The 21,985-nt window shown below is 41.0% G+C and overlaps 1 protein-coding gene across 1 annotated transcript in view; it reads left to right on the top strand.

The window, feature by feature from the left end:
• THEMIS (thymocyte selection associated) overlaps nucleotides 1–21,985 on the top strand; it is a 121,986-nt gene that overhangs the window by 33,663 nt on the left and 66,338 nt on the right. The window contains exons 2-3 of the mRNA XM_040350392.1: nucleotides 6,553–6,708; nucleotides 11,226–11,684. Of these exons, the coding sequence (XP_040206326.1) occupies nucleotides 6,553–6,708; nucleotides 11,226–11,684 (615 nt within the window). The remainder of the gene's footprint in view (nucleotides 1–6,552; nucleotides 6,709–11,225; nucleotides 11,685–21,985) is intronic.

Genomic DNA, 21,985 nt, shown 5'->3' with positions numbered 1-21,985 from the left:
GCTTCCGAGCATGCGTCAACTTGATTCTGAGCATACGTGGACGTTTTCATCAGGCAAACCGATTGTGTGTACAGGGCTTTAGAATTACTGTATTGTAGGATTAGGAATATTTTGTGCAATAAATGGTCATTTTAAAGGAGCATGACTGATATTAGTGTTTACATTACGTTTTGGGTTATTTTCAATATATAGAGTATACACTTAATTTATTTTGCAACTGTTTATAGATGTCCGTTAATAGTTGTTGTGTGTAGTTTTTGTTTTAGAGTCTTCTGTGATTTCCAGACACGTGATATTTGTAGGCCTTTAGTTTATGGTTTACTGTTATACAGTACAATCTTGTACATTTACACTGTCATAAATGTTATGATAATTAGCAGAAACTAATAGCAATCTTAAAACAAAAGAGAGAGATACTACTGAATATAAATAAATGTAAACAAAGTAAAAAATCTAAACTGCATCTCACAATGGGGCAAGACATAACGTGATAAAAAGAGAGGTGGTAGTGAGAAAAATACGTACTGAAAGTTGAAGTGGAGGACCAGAAAGATTAGTAGAGAGGAGAAGAGGAGCTATACTGACTCTATGGGGTTGATGTGCAAAAGGCAAATGAACCGTTTTTTTGGAAGAGAATATTCCCCTAGCTTAGTGAATGTGGTAAACATTAACTTTGCAAAGAATAACCAATAGCATGAAAATTATAAAAAAAAAAAAATGAAAAAGCTGTTTATTTTTTTAAGTCATTAGAGCTTCTCCTCATTCTCTAAAAGAAGGAGACATTTACTTGCAAAGAGAAAATTCCCCTTCAATGTGAACCACCTATTTGCCTTTAACCACTTAACCCCCGGACCATATTGCTGGTCAAAGACCAGAGCACTTTTTGCGATTCGGTCGCTTTAACTGACAATTGCGCGGTCTTGCTACGTGGCTCCCAAACAAAATTTTCGTCCTCTCTTCCCCACAAATGGAGATTTCTTTTGGTGGTATTTGATTACCTCTGCAATTTTTAGTTTTTGCGCTATAAACAAAAATAAAGCGACAATTTTGAAAAAAAATTATATTTTTTACTTTTTGCTATAATAAATATCCCCCAGAAATATATAAAAAAAACATATTTTTTCCTCAGTTTAGGCCAATACGTATTCTTCTACATATTTTTCGTAAAAAAAAATCGCAATAAGCGTTTATTGATTGGTTTGCGCAAAAGTTTTAGCGTTTACAAAATAGGGGGTATTTTTATGGCATTTTTATTAATATTTTGTTTAACTAGTAATGGCGGCGATCAGGGATTTTTTTTCGGTACTGCGGCATTATGGCGGACACTTTTGACACATTTTTGGGACCATTGGCATTTTTATAGCGATTAGTGCGATAGCGATGAAGACGCCCCCCTGAAGACGTTGTACCTGACGAAACGTACGTCGGAGGCGGACCCGATCACGAGACGTGCCTCCCTGCCCAGACGAGCTGCCAGCTGGGACGCCGAGCCGTGCTATGGAGTTAGCACCGGACCAGACGACCCTGACCACTACCGCACCGCAAGGTAGCGGTGACACGCCTGCAGCCCCAGTGCCGGGTAGGCACTTTTAGAAGTAAGAGGCCATCTGGGCCATTTGTCTTTTGGTTTTTCTGTTTTTATATACAATAAATTTTAAAGTGGTATCACACTATTGGCATCTCCATTGCCTTTTTTGTTTCATTATATATCCCATCTGGAATTCCTGGCATTGAGGCTCACTATTGATTTCCTGTCCGATGTGCATGCAGGCACAATCCTGCATATGTCTAGCTGACTATTGTTTAATCATAATAGTCCACTAATTCTGGTAAGCACATTTGTTTGCTTCAACACCAATTAGAGGGTGATTAAGAAGATTGGATTTGTTGGTGACGGCTTTCCTTTTTGCACATAAAGAATATTCAAGAAAGAAGATTTGTTTTTTATTCATTCACATGTGATGCATTGATTGAACACTTATTGGGACTTTTTTTACAGATTCCTTTGGACACAGAGACACTTTTGGAATTTAGTATTATTATATTTTTACATGTATCAAGAGATAGTTTAATTTAATCTATTTCTCATTTACTTATTTGGTTCACTATTTCAGTAGCACTGAGTGGTTTTAGCGCCCTCTACACGTTTTTTCATGAATTTAAGTAAACATATTTCATTTTCATTTAGTTTGGAATTTTTATAAACAAGATACCAAAATAAATTGAAATGTTATCAGTAATTAAGAAGCAACACACTATCAGCCACTATTAATGTAGTTGCTTTTAATATTAGTTCCTTTTCTTTCTATTGGTTCTCTTTCCTGGAGGCAACAGCTAGAACAGGTGCGGTTGTGAGTTTTTCTGCTTTTATATCAAATCTTTTGAAAATCACATTAGTTGGTTTGATGAGTCTGTACTATAGAAAGTCTCTAGTGGAGTATCAGAGTTTTGTGATATGAAATTTAGAAATGTCCTTGCAGCAATTTTTTCATTAGAGCACCATCATAGACACAAACTAGATAACAAGGAGAATGATGTTGTAAGGAGAAGGAGAAATAGATGTAATGCACTGAATCATTCCATTTTTCTCATTATGGTTTTCAATAGAGACACGGTAAAAAGAAATCTGAGGATACAAAGAATGCTTTTAAATGTACTCTATATAAAATATATAAAGTAAATATTACTAGAAGATAGATTAAAATGATAGTTCTAAAGCCCAGCTCCTGCTTTTGTTTAAGAAAGAGCAGAGACAATTTAGAATTCTGAGAGGTTTTAAATGCTCCCCAGTGAGGAGTTATTTTGGTAAATATTTTACATGTCCCTATACAGGAGAGTTGCCTTTTCCTCTTGTTTTGCATCATATTTGTACATGTGTTTAGGATGTGAGGACATATCTCTCAAATGGGGCACATGCATTACTAAAAACCACTATAGAAGACCTTAATGTTTTAGTTCTTAAAGGGAATTTTTAGAACTATCCAGGAAAGGAAAACGTTTGAACTAAGAATGATAATTCTTTTTAACACAAAAACTAATGGCCTAAATTTAGATATTGGTTTCCTTACCCATTATACTTCAGTTTTATGACCCCCCTCTGTGACTAACATCCCCCCCCCCCTCAAGTCTTTAGCTCTCCCTCTGTCTTATCTCACTAACTCTGCTGCTATCTTTATTACAATTGATTTTTATGTGTTTGTATGTTTTTCCTTTCCCTCTGAGATTTTGATTTTTTTTTCCTTGTTTTGTTTTAACATTCTACCAAAAAAAATGTGAATCAGTACTGCTTGGATCTTGAAGAAGGGGTAACACCCCGAAAGCTTGACCTGAAAAATTGTATGTTAGTGCAAATAAAAAAAGTACCACGGACAGTACTCAATTTTGTCTATCACAATTGCACTAATACGGCTACAATCACGTCAAGTCAGAAAAACTTGAAAAAACTCTGTTCCCGAGCCTTTCCAAGGTATTCTGAGTTCAGCTGAACTGTCCCGAGCCTTTCCGAGTATTTCCAAGGCTCTCCGGCACCCCCACCTCTGGCCCCATGTGGTATTGCATGCCATAGAACTTAATGTGGAACAAATTATTTTCGCTTCCATTGACTTCTATGGGGAAACTCGCTTTGATATGCAAGTACTTTGGATTAAGAGCATTCTCCTGGAACGGAATATGCTTGTAAGGTTCCACTGTATAGGTAAATAATGAAAAATAAATGTGTTTATGTAAAGCACCTCATATAAAGCAACTTTATTTACTGACACTTTATTACAAGCAATGCATATCACATCAAATAATGCAGTTTAAAAATAATGAAGTTAACAAGGTTTAAAAATAATGAAATTACCAATGTAGTATGTGAATTAATTATGATTATTGGTTATATGTACTACATACACTAAGATTGGCTCAGCTCCTTCTTGCTTACTAATTCATATTAGTGGACACTTTGTCATATGGACATGTGAAGGTATATATATAAAGCAGTGATTCTGACATTCAGTAATCATTCACTGCAGGTGAATCTTTCTGCCTGGCTGGCACATCTGACTAAATTTATTTAACTTTTTTGCACTTGTATGTTTACCTTTTCTACTGACTATTCCATTAAAGTTTAACAAACCCTGTATGTTTTTTTTTGCAATCTGTGTCCCATTGGGGAGATCTCTCTCTACTTCTTGTCCCATTGCCAAAACAAGAAGTGAGAGGAAATCCCTTTAAATTGAGGGAATCCCAGTGTGACACTAGAGTCACCAGAACTAAAATCCCCATTGAAAGATTTACCATCAGTGTTTCTGATTTTCTATTACTTTCACTTTCAATGACAACAGTAAACAGGACAAAAAGGGTGAATATCCCTAACGGGGGTACAGATTGAAAAAAGAATTGACAAGTGTTCTAATTCTTCTCTACTCTATCCATGACTAAAAAAGAAAAAAAATGTTGCCTTTGGTTACACTTTAAGGATTTTTCTTAATATCAGAAGGCATATTTACCAGTAGAATGCCTGCCAAAACTTTTTTCTTTGATTATGAAATGGTGGGAAAGTATCAGGAACTCTATAGGCTTTCAATGCTGCAATATTTTGGAGATGCTACAGGAGATTTCGCCATTGTGGATACGTACAGCAATAAAACACATATTTTAATAGAGGGGAGCATGGTTAAAATGTTATTGCTGTCTGTATTATTATTATTGGGCAAGTTCCCCTCAATTTCGGTTGATTTTCAGTTCTGGTAGTCATTGAGACAGGAACTAAGAGGAAATCTTCCCCGCAGTAACTTTGATTTTGCTCTATACAAAACGAAAAAGGGCATATATTCATGAGTTTCGATTTAATGTGCCTCTGTCATTCAGGGCAAAGTGACAATTGTTATTGAAAAGGTACCCATCTTCCCTGTACTCTCCTACTCCTAAATCAATTGGAGCTCTTAGAAAGACCCAGTGCTTACAGGTATGCAAGAGCATGTTACCTTCTTCCTTAAATACCACAATGCAATGCTGGAGGTCTAAGTGGACATTTACCAGTCTTGCATTTGGTGGCAGGGGAGCAAGTCATTAACATTGAGCTTACACTGCGTTTAGACTCATGGCTCCAATGCATGAACTGAGGGGCAAAGGAGTGCTGGTAAAGTGTGTAACAGTGTGTTTGTGTGTGAGCTTTCAAGAGAACCTGGAATATTGCCTGAATGGGCAGCATGACAGATTAATTTAACCACTTCAATACCGGCCCATTGTAAAATGATGTCCACAAAGGACCTCTACCGTTTAGAGTGGACGTCATATGACGTCCTGGGCTTTGTGGGGGATATCTGAATGATGCCTGCAGCTAGAGGCATCATTCAGATATCCTTCTCTTCTGCTGGCGATTCTGCACAACGTAAGAATGATCATAGCGGCGGTTCCGCCGCTAGATCATTCTTACAGGCGGTGGGAGGGGACATCCCCCCCTCCCGCCGCCATCCGGTGCTTCTCCGGGCTCTCCCGTGCCATCTGGGGCCCGGAGAACGAATCATCCGGCGCTGGCAGGAAGCATAGAGATGACTGGTGACCAGATGGTCACCAGTCATCTCTATGACCGTCGGAGGACCCGGGCGCGATGTGATGACATCACGCCCGGGTCCCCGTAAGTAAACAAAGCCGCGATTGCGGCTGCTAAGCAACTGTAATCATGAGATCGGTGAATTTTTTTTCACCGATTTCATGCTTTCAGGCCTGGAGGAGAGATGCGGGGTCTTATTGACCCTGCATCTCTCCATAAAGAGTACCTGTCACACACATTCCTATTACAAGGGATGTTTACATTCCTTGTAATAGGAATAAAAGTGATAATAAAAAAAATAAAAATAAAAAAAAGTGTAAAAAAATAAATAAATATGTAAAAAAAAAAAAATTTTTTTTTAACACCCCTGTCCCCAGTAGCTTGCGCGCAGAAGCGAATGCACATGCAAGTCCCTCCGACATATGTAAACGCCGTTTAAACCACATATCTGAGGTATCGCCGCGTGCATTAGAGTGCCAGCAACAATTCTAGCACTACAGTAGATCTCCTCTGTAAATCTAAACTGGTAACCTGTAAAAATGTTCAAAGCGTTACCTATGGAGATTTTTAAGTACCGAAGCTTGGCGCCATTCCATGAGTGTGTGCAATTTCAAAGCGTGACATGTTAGGTATCTATTTACTCGGTGTAACATCATCTTTCATATTTTACAAAAAAATTGGGCTAACTTTACTGTTTTGTTACTTTTTTAAATAATGAAACAATTTTTTTTTTAAAAAAAAGGCGTTTGAAAAATTATTGCGCAAATACTGTGCAAGATAAAACGTTTCAATGACCGTCGTTTTATTCCCTAGGGTGTCTGCTAAAAAAACATATATAATGTTTGGGGGTTCTGCTTAATTTTCTAGCAAAAAAAAATATGATTTGTACATGTAGGAGAGAAGTGCCAGAATAGGCCCGGTATGGAGGTGTGTATAAAAGCCCTGTATGGAAGTGGTTAAGTAATCCAAGTAATTATTTTTTTTAATGGTGTTTTCTATTTAAAATCATGTAGGCTCCATTTATGAACTTTGTGGAAATGAATGCTCGCTCTCAACAGGAGACCTAATTAAAGTAAATGGTTACAGAGTAAAGAAAGTCTTGGCTCATCTTTTCACAAGCAATGAGTATGACATGTTGCCAACAATGGAGCTTCCTCCTGATTTTCCAGGTATTAAACCTTATTATTTCAATTGAAAATTATGTTACATTTATTTCTGCTTGTACTAATTAGCACCTGTGAAATTGTGCTCTGTTTGGAGTGTCTTGATTCCAATAAAGGATGTCTAAATCTTAAAGGATAAGTTCACCTTTTAGCAGGTAAAAAAATGTGCATTTACTATTTTTTATAGGATTCATCCACTCCATCTGCTTCATTTGATCATCATACCCATAGACTCTCTTTAATTGTTCAGTGTTCACCATTTATTTGTCACATTTGTGGGGATATCCATCTCCACCGTTTGGGCTTGTCAGCCCATCGCATCACTTATAAATGCACAGTGTTTTGGCTTTTTAGCTCTTATGTTTATTTCACCGTTACTTTAGCGCTTATCACTTTTTCTAATATTTTTTTTTTTAAAAAGGCACAGCTTACCAACATCAAAACATCATGCTAAAGGTGAAGTATGGTGGAAGGAACATCTTGGTTTAGGTTTTCTTAGCTGCCCAAGGGCCTGGACTACTTGCCATTATCTAGGGAAAAATTAATTCCCAAGTTTACCAAAATATCCTACAGGATAATGTCAGGGTGTCTGTCCACCAACTGAAGCTTAGTAGAAGTTGGGTGATGCAGCTGAACAATGATCCTAAGCATCAAAGTGAATCTACCACAGAATGGCTTCAGAAGAAGAAAATGCACATTTTGGTGTGGCCCAGTCAGAACCCAGACCTTAACCCCATACAGATGCTGTGGAATGAGCACAAGAGAGCCATTCACACCACACATCCTACAACTGTGTCTGAGCAGAAGTAGTTTTGTAAAAAAAGGAAAGGTCAAAATATACTCCTGAACATTGCATTGGTCTGATTCAAAGCTACCCAAAGCGCTTGCTTGAAGTAGTTACTACAAAAAGACCATCTAGCGATGACAAGGGTTCAATTACTTTTCTTTTTCATACATCAGGGTACACAGAGCAGGCTATAAATCATGACTACCTGGATTATGTGCTACCTATAGGTGAATGTACACTGGCAGAAAAGACAAACAGGAAGTCCCCCTATATAGCCCCTCCTACTGTGGCATCTCCTCAGTTTTTTTATCAGCCTCTAAAAGGTGATGGTCACTGAAGTTCAGTTCTCTCTGTGAGGTTTCCAGATTTTCATATAATTTCATCAGGGACCAGGAGATTGATTGGCCAGATCTATTCCTACAGTTGGGCCCCTAAGGTGGATGGTATCTGGGCCCTGCTACAACTAAACTATACCCCTTGTATACAGAGCTCTGCACAGTTTTTACTGACCAAGGTGGTTGGGGTGCTGTACAGGTCCAGGTATGGGGGCCCTAAAGGAAAAGGGGATTGAGTCCCTGATGGTCAGGTGTGTCATGGCTCATGGTGATGAGTGAAGGTTCGATCCATGTCTATGAACAGGATCCTGCAGCAAGACATTGAGTGTCCCTGGAGTGTTGGATCACAAGTTAAGCTGTCAAAGGTGTCTTCCAAGTTCTGGCCTCTAGGGGCAGTTGCAGTCAGATCTTACATTCCGTGTTCCTGTTTGTATATATGTAGCACTACCCCCGAAGGAGCTGCTGGTTCATATTTGGGCCTGCACTCTGCCTTTCAACCCCTGAAGTTTGGCTCGATCCCCACCTTGGCACAACTGGACAATAATTATTGTGGAACCCAAATGACAATGAGGGACCACAGTGATACCACACAATAATAAATGTAATTAATTATTGTTACCTTGATGTTGGTCACCTGCCACTCAGCTGCAATAAAGTCCCACACAGATATAGCTTAACCAGTGGTAAGATGTTTACTCAGCAGGAAAGAATAGAACAAAGGTTACAAAAATAACATTGACTACACACAGCTCCCTGTAAAAGTCAATGGGGCACAACTGGTTCAGAATTTCTTTGTCATCAGACCCAAATAACATGACCTAGAGTCAGACCCGAGTGAGTGTATAGTGGAGGAATCTCCCAATACAATGACATTAGCACTGGGACACCTCTCCACCAAGTCCCACACAAACAGTAAAATAACAAGTGATGCAAACAGTTATATCAAACACATAAATTCACAACTGTATGACTCCCTCTAGTAAACAGTTCAACGGGTTTGTGTCCCGGGTGGCAACTCCTGGGAACAGAGAAACTGGTGACAGTTCCCTTTTGTGTCAGTCTTCTGGTAGCTCAGTTAGTGCACTTCTCTGTTTGTATTCCAATAGACAGATGGAAAAGAGAGAATGATCACTTGATAAATATAATGTAGTGGTAAAACGAACGCTAGTTCTCCCAAGTCATTGCATCGCTTTTAGGGCAATGTGTCTCTACTTGCGGCGCTGCAGACATCAGCAAGTATCAGTAGAACTATAAGACCCTCGCTCCTGCGACCAAGTTAACTATGTTGGTAGGCAAGTGCCCTCTCACCACATGAGACCTCGCCTCGCCGGTGTCCTCAGCCCGGAACTTCCCTTCGGTTCTCAGTCTCTATGTAACACACGCTCCCTGGTCCTCCGCACAGCCTCTCGCTGGATCCCACTGGATAGGTGGCTCTGGATGTTGTGAGATGTGGACCTGTCCTTTCCTGGTTCAGTCGACAAGGCTGCCAACAGAGATCCCTCTCTGGCTAGGCGATCTGCTTTATCTAACTTTGGGCCCAGGCTTCTCGGGCCTAGGCGCACTCACAGCAGGACTCTTGCCTGTTGAAAGATGGCGTCCCGAGAGATCAAGATTAATTTTGGCAAAGCTCAGTCATGACTGCATGTTGCTTTTCTTGAGGAGTGACTTTTTTCTTGCAACCCCCCCCCCCCCCATACAAGCTATATTTGTGGGGAAAGTTGTGACATTTTTGTCACATGCACACAAGTTGCACTTGAGTAAATACAGTTAGATAAAACAAAAAAATGTGTGTTTTCATTCTGCAAAATGTGATTATTTTAAAGTGTGTTGATTATTTTATATGCCCACTGTACACTGCACCATACTAGATAAAGGTCAATCATGATAAGAATAATGGACCTGATCCTCAAAAGGGATACGCCGTTGTATCCCTGTTTCTATCTATGGAACTGATCCACAGAAGATTGTGAGACTGACAATAGACGGGCCATGGACGCTTCCACGTCACCCCGATCTACTGTCTCAAGGTCCTATATTCCACGCCTATTTACAGTCTCTAAATTTGACTGCATGGCTATTGAAGCCAGGGTGTATAAGGACCGTGGCATCTTGGGACCAGTGGTGTCTACCCTAGTGAATGCTAGAAAAGCTGTCACTAGGAAGATCTATCATAAGTTCTGGAAGACTTTAATTGCTTGGTGTGAAGGACAAAAAATTGCAAAATCAGAAATACGTGATTTTGAGAATTATCTCTTTTCTACAGTCAGCTGTAGAAATCAAATTGGCTTTGAGTACAATCAGAAGTCAATTTTTGACCTTATAAATATTCTTCCAACGGCCTTTAGCCTCCTATTCACTGGTCCGAACCTTTATGCAGAGGGCCAACTCGCTTGCTTCTTCTTATTAGGTCACCTATGTGTCCTTGGGACTTGAACTTGGTGCTGTCTATGTTACAGAAACAAACATTTTTTAACCTATTAAGGAAATCCCATTAGACTTGCTGTCACGCAAGCTAGCCTTCCTGATAGCTATAACCTCGGCTAGAAGGGTGTCGGAGTTGACAGCCCTTTCATGCAGGGAACTGTACTTGATCCTTCACCAAGACAGAGTTTTTTTTTTATCATACTTACCTGTAAAATTATTTTCTTTGAGTACATCATGGGACACAGAGGTCCCTCCCCTCTTTTTGAGGATTCAGTGCTTGTTACAAAACTAAAGTAACTTCCTGTATGGGAGGGGTTATATAGGGGATTACTTCCTGTCTAAAGACCTTTGGTGTACAGTGTACACCTGATGATGAAGTATAATAGGTAATGAATATTAGCCTAACTCTGTGTCCCTTGATGTACTCAAAGAAAAGGATTTTACAGGTAAGTATGATGAAAAAATCCTATTTTTATGGCAAATTACTGCAGAAAACCTGTTTTTTCTTGCCACTGTATAAACCCCCAGTGTATACTTTTGTGGGTTAAACTGGCCCAGATAATGTGGCAAAAAACAAGTGTTGTAGCTTTGTAAATTGAGCTTAGAGCCACTTAAACTACCAACACCTGAAAGCCCTTGACTAACTTGAGAATAGAGGTGAATGAACTGATTTTACTGGGATACTAGTGTAAATGGAAAAAACAGTTATATCGGTACATAATTATGGATTTATGAATGTTCTTTCTAAATAAACACAAATATCTTATTTTCTTGGATTCTCAGTTATATGAAGCAGACAGTATAAGATTTATTTATTTTTTATAAACATGCATATTATGTTGCAGGGCTTCAATTAACCAATCTGGTATTAGTTAGGTAATATTATGTCCTAGTAATTTGCAAGCAATTCCGTTTTAGTAAATTAAAATTTCTCTGTGTGGGTAGTTTAACTGTTTTTTATGGTTTTTTTTTAATAGGCTTATTTAAAGTTGTTGCTGACAAAGACCCTTATCACTCAGTTGAAGAGATTGTACAGACACTACATATTGGACCCACACAGCTTGCTCAGCCTTGCTTGTACAGCAGTTCAGTCCTACACGTGGGAGACCTCGCCATAGAAAAAGAAACAAATATCATGTTCCACTCCGTTGACAATGTAAATGGAATCATGTCAGCTAAGTGTAAAGTCCTACTGGAAGGAACACTTTACTCTTTTTCTTTACCTTTTTCCTGCACTGGAGAGTTCTTTGAGTGCCAAGACGAAAGGATATACACACTCAAAGAGATTTTAGACTGGAGAATTCAAAATAACAGAGCAAGAACTGTCATCCTTGCAGATATTATGGAGATAGGAAACAGTAAACAAATTTACAATGCTTTCATCAATGGAATGATGCTTCTGAGCCCAGTTTATGAGATACAGGCCCAAATGCAATGTAAGTACGGTTTAAAAAATAAAGAAAGGAGTAGTTGATAGAGATGTTTGCTTTTCATTCCGCTGTTAGTTTATGATGAAATGAGAGTGTCTGGAAGTGGGAACATGAAAAGGACACAAAAAATAAATCAACATACTACTCAATTCTACAAAGGAGATATAACTAGGAAATGCTAAGTAATAGTTAGAAAAGGAACAACAAAAGTGTTACACAAAAAATCAGAGAGTAAGGTTCAAAAGGTAAGCCACACATAGCAGTATTGTACATCCATTCATTCCTGCATCTGTGTATTCATTTACAATATCTTGTTGCATTCAATGCAGATACATTACATTACAAAAGTATTGGGACGCCTGCCTTTACACACACATGAATTTTAGTGGCATCCCAGTATTAGTCCGTAGGGTTAAATATTGAGTTGGCCCACCCTTTGCAGCTATAACAGCTTCAACTCTTCTGGGAAGGCTGTCCACAAGGTTTAGGAATGTGAGAATGTTTAACCATTTTTCCAGAAGCGCATTTGTGAAGTCAGGCACTGATGTGGATGAGAAGGCCTGGCTTGTAGGCTCCACCCTAATTCATCCCGAAGGTGTTCTATTGGGTTGAGGTCAGGACTCTGTGCAGGCCCGTCAAGTTCCTCCACTCCAAACTTGCTCATCCATGTCTTTATGGACCTCGCTTTGTGCACTGGTTCAAATTATTTGGTGGAGGATGAATTATGGTGTGGGGTTGTTTTTCAGGGGTTGGACTTGGCCCCTTAGTTCCAATGAAAGGAACTCTTAAGGCATCAGCATACCAAGAATTTTTGGACAATTTCACGCTCCCAACTTTGTGAGAACAGTTTGGGGATGAAAAAAAAGAAAAAGAAAAAGACCATGCTGATTCCAAAAACATTAAATAAATTAAAGTGGAGGTTCCCCGAAAAATAAACTTTTAACATTGCATTTATGACATTAATGACAATTAGAATCGGCTGTTTTTTTAAAAAAAATACGTCCGTACATACCGTTTCCTATATGTGTTCTCACCGCCGCTTCCGGGTATGATGGTCGGGGCTGGGTGTTCCTAATTGATGGACAGGCATCCGACCGACGCATACATCGCGTCACGAGATGCCGAAAGAAGCCGAACGTCGGTGCGCAGGCGCCGTATAGAGCCGCACCGACGTTCGGCTTTTTTCGGCAGCTCGAGTGGGATAAACACAAATAACAAATATGAAAAATCCACACAAAGTCCTCAAATGACAAGAGTATTGTACTGTAATAGATGTATTCCAGGTAAATAGCATTCAAGGTGAAATGCCACACAACAGTCTATACATATAACATGGTTCCATAAACATTGATTGAAACACCGTAGTGAATACACAGATATTCCACAAATAAGTGAGAAGCCCACCACCGAATATAGAGGCCGCTTACCAGAGGGTAGGCTCGAATTGGCATTCGGCTGTAACCCAGCCGCGGCCCTTAACTTCTAGAGGAAGAAAACACTGAAGTGGACCCACACAGGATAGAAGTTCCGGATACTAAGCTCCCTCTGTGCCCATGCGATCCATACGGTCAGGTATATGCAGAAAGAAGGTGGACCATAGTGTAACTCCGCACATAAACTATTTTATTATAAAAGTAAGTTATACTTACAACAGTACAGTTTAAAATCAACATGTAAAATAGATGCCGGCTGGCAAAAGGAGTCTTCCTCCTCACATCAGCGTGGTGACGTCACTGCACGTCCTTCCATACGCGTTTTGTCATCAAACAGATGTTCTCAATGGGAAGGCCCCTTACTGGTGCACCAGTGCACAAAGCAAGGTCCATAAAGACATGGATGACCGAGTTTGGGGTGGAGAAACTTGACTAGCCTGCACAGCCTCCTGATCTCAATCTGATAGAACACCTTTGGGATGAATTAGAGCGGAGACTGCGAGCCAGACCACCTGATCCACATCAGTGCCTGACCTCACAAATGCACTTCTGGAAGAATGGTCAAAAATTCCCATGGACACACTCCTAAACCTTGTGGACAGCCTTCCCAGAAGAGTTAAATCTGTTATAGCTGCAAAGGGTGGGCCAACCCAATATTGAACCCTACCGACTAACAATGGGATGTCATTAAAGTTCATGTGCGTGTAAAGGCAGGTGTCCAAATACTTTGGGTAAAATAGTGTATTTAATTTTCAAAATGCTTCTGATTTAAGGCAATTGTAACCACCAATTTTTACTAACCAATGATACTTATTTTAGTAAAATCATCTAACATGCCATTTTCTACTTGCTGTGTCAACAGTCCCTTGGCAATTAAAGGTTCAGAAAGTTGATAACCTCTTAGGCCTCGTACAGACGGACGGACTGTTCGCTGAAATCGGTCCGCCGGACCGTTTTCAGCGGACATGTCCGCCTGGAGATTTCTGTCTGATGGTTGTACACACCATCAGACAGAAATCCGCGTGTACACGATACACAGCGACATGGCCGCGCCGTCGCCGCGACAATGATGCGGCAACGTGCGCGGCCCTGGAGGTTCAATGCTTCCATGCATGCGTCGAATCACTTTGACGCATGCGATGGATGGTGGCCGATCGGACATGTACGGTGAGTCTGTACAGACGACCGAACATGTCCGACGGACAGGCTTCCAGTGGACATGTTTCTTAGCATGCTAAGAAACATTTGTCCGCCGGAAAACGGTCGGCTGGACAAATGTCCGCTGGAAACCTGTCCGGTCGGCCGTACACACGACCGAACATGTCTGCTGAAACTGGTCCGTGGACCAGTTTCAGCAGACATGTTTGGTCGTGTGTACGGGGCCTTAAAGAAATATATATGAAAGGTCAATGTCTGTACTGACAGTTAAAGCGGTAGTAAACCGCTGGATGTTTTTTTTTTAAACCTGAAAGGCAATGTCATAACATGCTAGTATGCATCGCATACTAGCACATTATGTGAAACTTACCTGAAAATTAAGCCTACCAGCAGTGTGATGTCACTACTGAAGGCACTTTCATCTTCCAATCTTCCTTCTGGGAATCCAGCTGTGTGAGTGGCGAAGCGACGATGACATCACCCCAGTGCATGCGCAGGGGAGCTGCCGTTTACGGCACAGGACTCTAAAGGAAGAGCATGGGTACGCCATTCCTTCAGAGCTCATGCGCTGGTGAAGTAACCGGCTGCATGTACAGTAAATATCTCCTAAACAGTGCACATTTAGGAGGTAATTACAGTACCTATATGTAAGCCTTATTGTAGGCTTACCTATAGGTAACATTAATGCATGGAAGTTTACTCCCACTTTAAAGTGTATGTAAACCCCAATCTATTTTTCAAGTAGTATTTTGTGAATCTATTGCAATGTTTTTTTTTTACCATGATACCTTGCTGGTAACAACAACATTTAGAACATTCTAGCAGTGGCGTTGCTAGGGGGGTGCGGGCCGCACCGGGTGACACCCACTAGAGGGGTGACACCATCCCGATTTAAAAAAAAAAAAAAAAAAAAAACATTTTTTTTTTTTTTTTTTAGCTGACATGACCAGAGGTGCAGGTGGCTGTGTAATGTAAAAGGGGTGCAGTGATGCAGGGTGTTGTGTAACATAAAAGGGTCCAGAGGTGCAGGGGGCTATGAGATGTAAAGGGGGCCAGTGATGCAGGGTGCTGTGTAATGTAAAGGGGTCCAGAGGTGCAGGGTGCTGTGTAATGTAAAGGGGTGCAGAGGGCTGTGTAGTGTAAAAGGGTCCAGAGGTGCAGGGGGCTATGTGATGTAAAGGGGTGCAGAGGTGCAGGCGGCTGTGTAACGTAAAAGGGGTGCAGTGATGCAGGGTGCTGTGTAATGTAAAGGGGTCCAGTGATGCAGGGTGCTGTGTAATGTAAAAGGGGTGCAGTGATGCAGGGTGCTGTGTAATGTAAAGGGGTCCAGTGATGCAGGGTGCTGTGTAATGTAAAAGGGGTGCAGTGATGCAGGGTGCTGTGTAATGTAAAGGGGTCCAGAGGTGCAGGTGGCTGTGTAATGTAAAAGGGTCCAGAGGTGCAGGGTGCTGTGTAATGTAAAGGGGTACAGAGGGCTGTGTAGTGTAAAAGGGTCCAGAGGTGCAGGGGGCTATGTGATGTAAAGGGGTGCAGAGGTGCAGGCGGCTGTGTAATGTAAAAGGGGTGCAGTCATGCAGGGTGCTGTGTAATGTAAAATGGTCCAGAGGTGCAGGGTGCTGTGTAATGTAAAGGGGTGCAGAGGGCTGTGTAGTGTAAAAGGGTCCAGAGGTGCAGGGGGCTATGTGATGTAAAGGGGTGCAGAGGTGCAGGCGGCTGTGTAATGTAAAAGGGTTCAGAGGTGAAGGGGGCTGTGAGATGTAAAGGGGTCCAGTGATACAGGGTGCTGTGTAATTTTAAAGGGGTCCAGTGATGCAGGGGGCTGTGTAATGTAAAGGGGTCCAGTGATACAGGGGGCTGTGTAATGTAAAGGGGTCCAGTGATGCAGCGGGCTGTGTAATGTAAAGGGGTCCAGTGATGCAGGGGGCTGTGTAATGTAAAGGGGTGCAGGGTACTGTGCAATGTAAAGTGGTCCAGAGGTGCAGTTGTGGAGAGGGGTACACAGTAGTAACAAAAATATATTGAAGGATGCAGAGGTATGCAGGGGGCACAGTGGGGTGTTTTTACCTTTTTAACGTGGGGGGGCGCTGCCAGATATTGGATCCGCCCCAGGTGCCAAATGCTCTAGGTACGCCCCTGCATTCTAGTATGGCTTTTACTCGTTTACTTTAAAAAGGTTCTAAAGGTAAAAATGTTTTTTTTTTTCCCTTAATGCATTCTCATCATGAAGGTAAACAAAAAAAAAAACTTTCAATAGCAGCCCTCCTCAGCCTCTCTTAAACACTTACCTGAGTCCTCTCTGTCCAGTACTGTGCCATCTGCAGTAGCTCTTCTCCCCTCATCCTGTATTCACAGGAGGATCTGATGGCAGCAAGAGCCATTGGCTCCTACTGCTGTCAATCACAATCCGTGAGGAGGGATTGGGGTGGGGTCTATGGACACACACACAGCCCGGATGAGGAGCATGCCCATGTGAGTGCTCCCACAGCAGCCATCTTGCTGTGGGAGCACTCGGAAAAGAGGAGGCACAGAGAGTGGTGGCAGGGGACCCCAAAAAAGAGGTAAGGGACCTCTCTGTGCCAAACCATTGCACAGGTGAAGGTAAGCATAACATCTTATTTATTTTAGAAAAAAAATAAGGTTTACAACCACTTTAAATTAAGAAATTATTCCATAGATGTTTTTAATATTTAATTGTGTAGAATGTGTTACATTAACAAACTTGGGTTTAAAAAAAATGTCAAAAACAAAAATATAACTGATAAAGAAATTGAAAAAAGTGCTATAGGAAATAGGTTCCTTGAAAGCCCTCCAAGTGCTTCATGCCAAATATGTTTTTTTAAAACACATTTGTAAGACTATGGCTCCATACACACGATAGAATCTATCCGCAGATAAATCCCATCGAATGGGTTTCAGCGGATAGATTCTATGGTGTGTACACTCCGGCGGATATTTATCCGCGGATATTTCCGAATTCCAGCAGATAAATATTTGTCGACATGCACAGAATATCTAACTGCTGGAATCGGATCCCACGGATGGATCCGCTCGTCTGTACAGACTCACCGGATCCATCCGTCCAAAGGGATTCCCCGCACGCGTCGTAATGATTTGACGCATGCGTGGAATTCCTTATATGACAGCGTCGCGCCCGTCGCCGCGCCATAATCGCGGCGACGGCGCGACACGTCATCGCCAGAGGATTTCGGCGCGGATTTCAATGCGATGGTGTGTACACGCCATCGCATAGAAATCTGCTGAAATCCTCGAGAGGATTTATCCGCGGATACGGTCCGCTGGACCGTATCCGCGGATAAATCCTCTCGTGTGTATGGGGCCTATGAGTTTGAATAGTTTTTTTTAGTGATGAAGGATTAAAACATCTGTCCGTTTTAAAATGTCACTTCTGTAGCGCCTGTGTACTTTCAGTACAGGTGCTATGTTAAATTTAGAGGGGAATGAGAGAGTTATTTTGCTCTCATTCATGATGATTTGTTAAATTAGGTTTCTGCCCGGCTGGACTGTTCTGTGGTTTCATTCTGTGTTCCAAAGATACCGTTCCATCTTTGGATAGCAGGTGGCACCAGAGGGGTCCAGGGAGAGGCGCCTCCTGCCAGCAGCCAATCAGAGGAGTTTCTCCCTTGCGGGGCATGCTGGGGGAGGGTACTTCTAGGGCGGACACCATTTTGGAGGGTCTTCGCCTGTTCCTGGTTCCAGGTGCGGCACCTACCTTTAGGGTGTGTGCACATCACGGGCCCCGGCGAGATGGCCTACCAGGCCGGGGCGCACGTGCTAAGTGGAGTTCCTGACTATGGGCCCCAATGGCCCAGAGCAATTAAAGCTACAGAGGGGCCCCAGTGACTTACTGGGTCCATACACTTGATGAGGAAGATCCCAAGCGAGTTATGCTGTTCGATGGAGAGTCGGTTTGAGGTGAGCCCGGAGGCAGGTGATCCAACAGGGCTTAGACGATCCATCGCGGATCTGGGTGACCGGACACTGGGAAGTTGTATGCTGCAACTTGTCAGTCGGTGACCTCAACCTAAGAAGTCTACCTGAGGGAGATTCAGGCAAACTATATTTACTGGGAGGATTCGCTCTACTGTTCATGTTCCTGAGCAAAGGGCCTGTGGCAGAGGTCTCACTACAAATTCTAAGTTCTACTAGAGCCAAGTCGGTGGCAGAGACTTGTTCCTTTCCCAGAAGTTCTAAGTGATACTCTGGCTGCCAGGTCGGTGTGAGAGGCCTGTCCAGGTACACTTTAACTCACGTCGCCACCCCAGCCGGGGTGGGTAAAGTCCCATTGGAGGCAGGACTGCTTCCGTTTATCCATAGGCCTGAGTCTGCAAATTCTCCTTTCACCGACCTATTTCTATCTACCTTGAGTTAATCGTTTGCCATGTTAGGCAAGAAATGAAAGCACAGAAAACGACACCCTGCTGTTTGGACATTCCATTATTGCATCATCATCATCATCATCATCATCCCTAGACACATCACAGAGGTAACATAATCATGCCGTCCCAATCTAACCAGCAGCTCCTGAGGGGGTAGCGCTACACTTCCATTCCTGCTTTGTCTGTCTCATACCCATCATCTGAACATATACAATCTCCTTCATATGAACACAGACAAGAATAAAATCCTGACAGGTGTTCTAAACATTCGCCTGTCTACTAGAACATTTGTTTTCACTGCTACCTATGTCCCCATTGGGGGAATTCTACTAATTTCCTGTTCTGTCTGACATCTAATAGGACGTGGGAATGTTTTCTCTTACTTCCTGTTCTGGCTGATGCTTGTCAAGCAGATGGGAGGTGAGGAGAAATCTACCAGTTACACAGATAAACCAAATGTGTACTGCCCCCTAGTAATCCTGCAAATACCACACTTCCTCTGCCTGGGTGGCTGTGTCACTCCTCCACTGTATCTAAGAAAGGGACTCATGGTTGTCCCCCTAGGCTGTTCTCCTGGTATGGACTACAAACTTGTCTGTATATCTTTATTACATGGTGGGGACAGGGCAATTGGTAGTTTACATAAGATCACTAGAGAGTACCTTCAGAAATTGACAGGGGAATTGCAGTTCTGGCCAGATCAACAGGTACTTTCTGTATTTGCCTAAAATGTTCTTAAATTGGAAAAAAAATAGTGCAGACGCAACATCTAAGGACTGTGAGCTGCAATATACTACTTTTTATACTTGGGTTTACTTATCCTTAAAAGCATTCTCCCTCTTCCTATAATGAAAATAATAAATCACAATACATTGTAAATGTAACCATTTTTTTTAGATTATATAAAGCATCTAGTCTCGCCAAATAATTAATCTAAGAATCAAGGAGTCTTACACAATCCAGTTTGTTAAAATGAACATAAGTGCTGTTACAGCATGACATATTCGATATCCATTTCCGTAACTATGATTTCGAATCTCCAATTGACAACAGAATTTATCCAGGTTCCTACAGTATATCACATCTACTACAACAAAAATATAGATAAAGACATTTAATTAAATGCAGACAAGACCAAATAACAGGTGGATAAGAGTTTGAATGTTACATTTAGGATATTTTTGTTTTATAGATGAATAAAAAGTGAAGTACTCTTTGGAAGAACAATCTGATTTAAGAGTTCCGGGTTGTAAAGGTTAGTTTTTTATTTTCTAAATAGGTTACTTTAAGCTTGTGCACTGTTGGTTCACTTACCCTTTCCTTCCATTTCCCTTCTAAATGTTTTTTTTCTTTGTCTGAATTTCCCACTTCCTGTTCCTCCCCAGTAAGGTGTTCAGTAAGCTGTTCTAAATGACTTTCCACCGCTCGGACGATGGTGGAAAGCTTACTGAGGAGAAACAGGAAGTGAGAAATTCAAACAAAGAAAAAAACATTTAGAAGGGAAATGGAAGGAAAGGATAAGTGAACCAACAATGCACAAGCTTAAAGTAACCTATTTAGAAAATAAAAAATGAACCTTTACAACCCCTTTAAGCCAATGTCATTTACACAAACCAAAAAGAGGTTTATATTCAGCTATATCTTATTTACATTCACACACTTTATTTGCATACACATGCACATTACACGCAATGCTAATTTTATTTAGAAAATAATCATTTCCATGCCAAAAAAATCTAAAGTGCAATGTAGTGCTATGCTGCTCCCCTGATGATGAAGTGGATACCTTATATCTGATAATTGGTGCAAGTTTGTAGGGAGCGCTTTAAAAGTGACACAATAGATATAAATATGTGACCTAATATAAACTTGTTGTCTATAACAAAGAATCAAATATATAAAACCGTTTTTTAAGAGATGATCGAACCAAATTAATCTGGGATTTAAATAATCACACCAAAAAGCATCATATAAAGTCCCCCTGAAGACGTAAAACTAACGAAACATACGTCGCCGGCGGTACCTGGTCACATGTATTATGCCCTTCGCCAATTCCGGTTCCTCTGTATAGTGCTGACGGCTAGTGGAACACATGCCACCACGGAGGTGGGAGAGCCATTTGCATCCAGATAAGCCTGTAGCCCCAGTACCGGGATAGGCACCATTTAATGTAAGAAACCATTTGGCTAATGTTTTTTATTTACAAGATTTTAATAAAACAGTGTTGCACTATGGAAGCTTTTCGTTTGTGTAACATGTCCTGTCCTTAAACTCGGAGGAAGAGGTTATCGTACATATTCCTATCAATTGATGTGCATGCAGGCATTATCCTGCAAAAGCGCATCTGACTAACTTTTTAAATAAAGAGGTCAATTATTTCTGGTAAGCACAATTTACATTGTGTGCACTTTGGGTGTCGCATCCTATATTGTTTGGTGAAGGAACACACACCACACATTTTGGAGAATTCATTTTTTCAAGAGTGCAGAAAGAGTTTGTTTTCCAGCACTGGACTTTAAGCACATATACGTATGTATTTCACAAGTTAGAACTTTATATGATGTTTTTTGGTGTGATTATTTAAATCACGGATTAATTTGGTTTGATCATCTCTTAAAAAAAATGTTTTATATATTTGGTTCTTTATTATAGAGTACCAAGTTTATATTAGGTCACATATTCATATCAATTGTGTCGCTTTTAAAGCGCCCACTACAAACTTGCGCCACTGCTAATTTTATATTGTATAGCACACCCTCTTAAGAGTGTCTAGATTTGATTGCAGGGTCCTCTTACTAGTGGTGAAACCCCAAATAGTACACACTATCTTAAATAAAATATTTTCATATTATTGGCTGACACTCTGGGAGAGAACAGGTCACTAGATAACCCAATGTAGAGATACATGAACAGTCACATATCATGTATCTTAGAAACTGATTGCAATGTAAATGGTAAAGCAGATGTTAACAACTAACTAACTAATGTTAGTGAAGAATAGATACACAAAACATATGTAAATGTCTACAGCCCATGTTGGGGCCCAATGGAGCTCATAATAAACAATTATTTATCTTGGTAATCCACGGGTATAATGTGTGTTCCTGAAAGTGCAGAGCAGTATGTGATGGTTTGGCAGACTTTAGGCCAGAGACCTAGCTGTGGTTTTCCCTAATTGTATCTGTTCTTAAAGTTTTTTTTTTAAACACTTGTCCTCTTGATATTTTAGCTAAAATGGTGTCTACCTTGCTGATGGTGTATAGGTGAAGTTGGCTGAATCAGCTAACTACTCTATTAAGCTGCACTAAATCTCTTGAAC

Source organism: Rana temporaria, chromosome 4, assembly GCF_905171775.1.
Source record: "Rana temporaria chromosome 4, aRanTem1.1, whole genome shotgun sequence".
Taxonomy (NCBI): Eukaryota; Metazoa; Chordata; class Amphibia; order Anura; family Ranidae; genus Rana; species Rana temporaria.
This window is presented reverse-complemented; position numbering and strand designations above follow the sequence as displayed.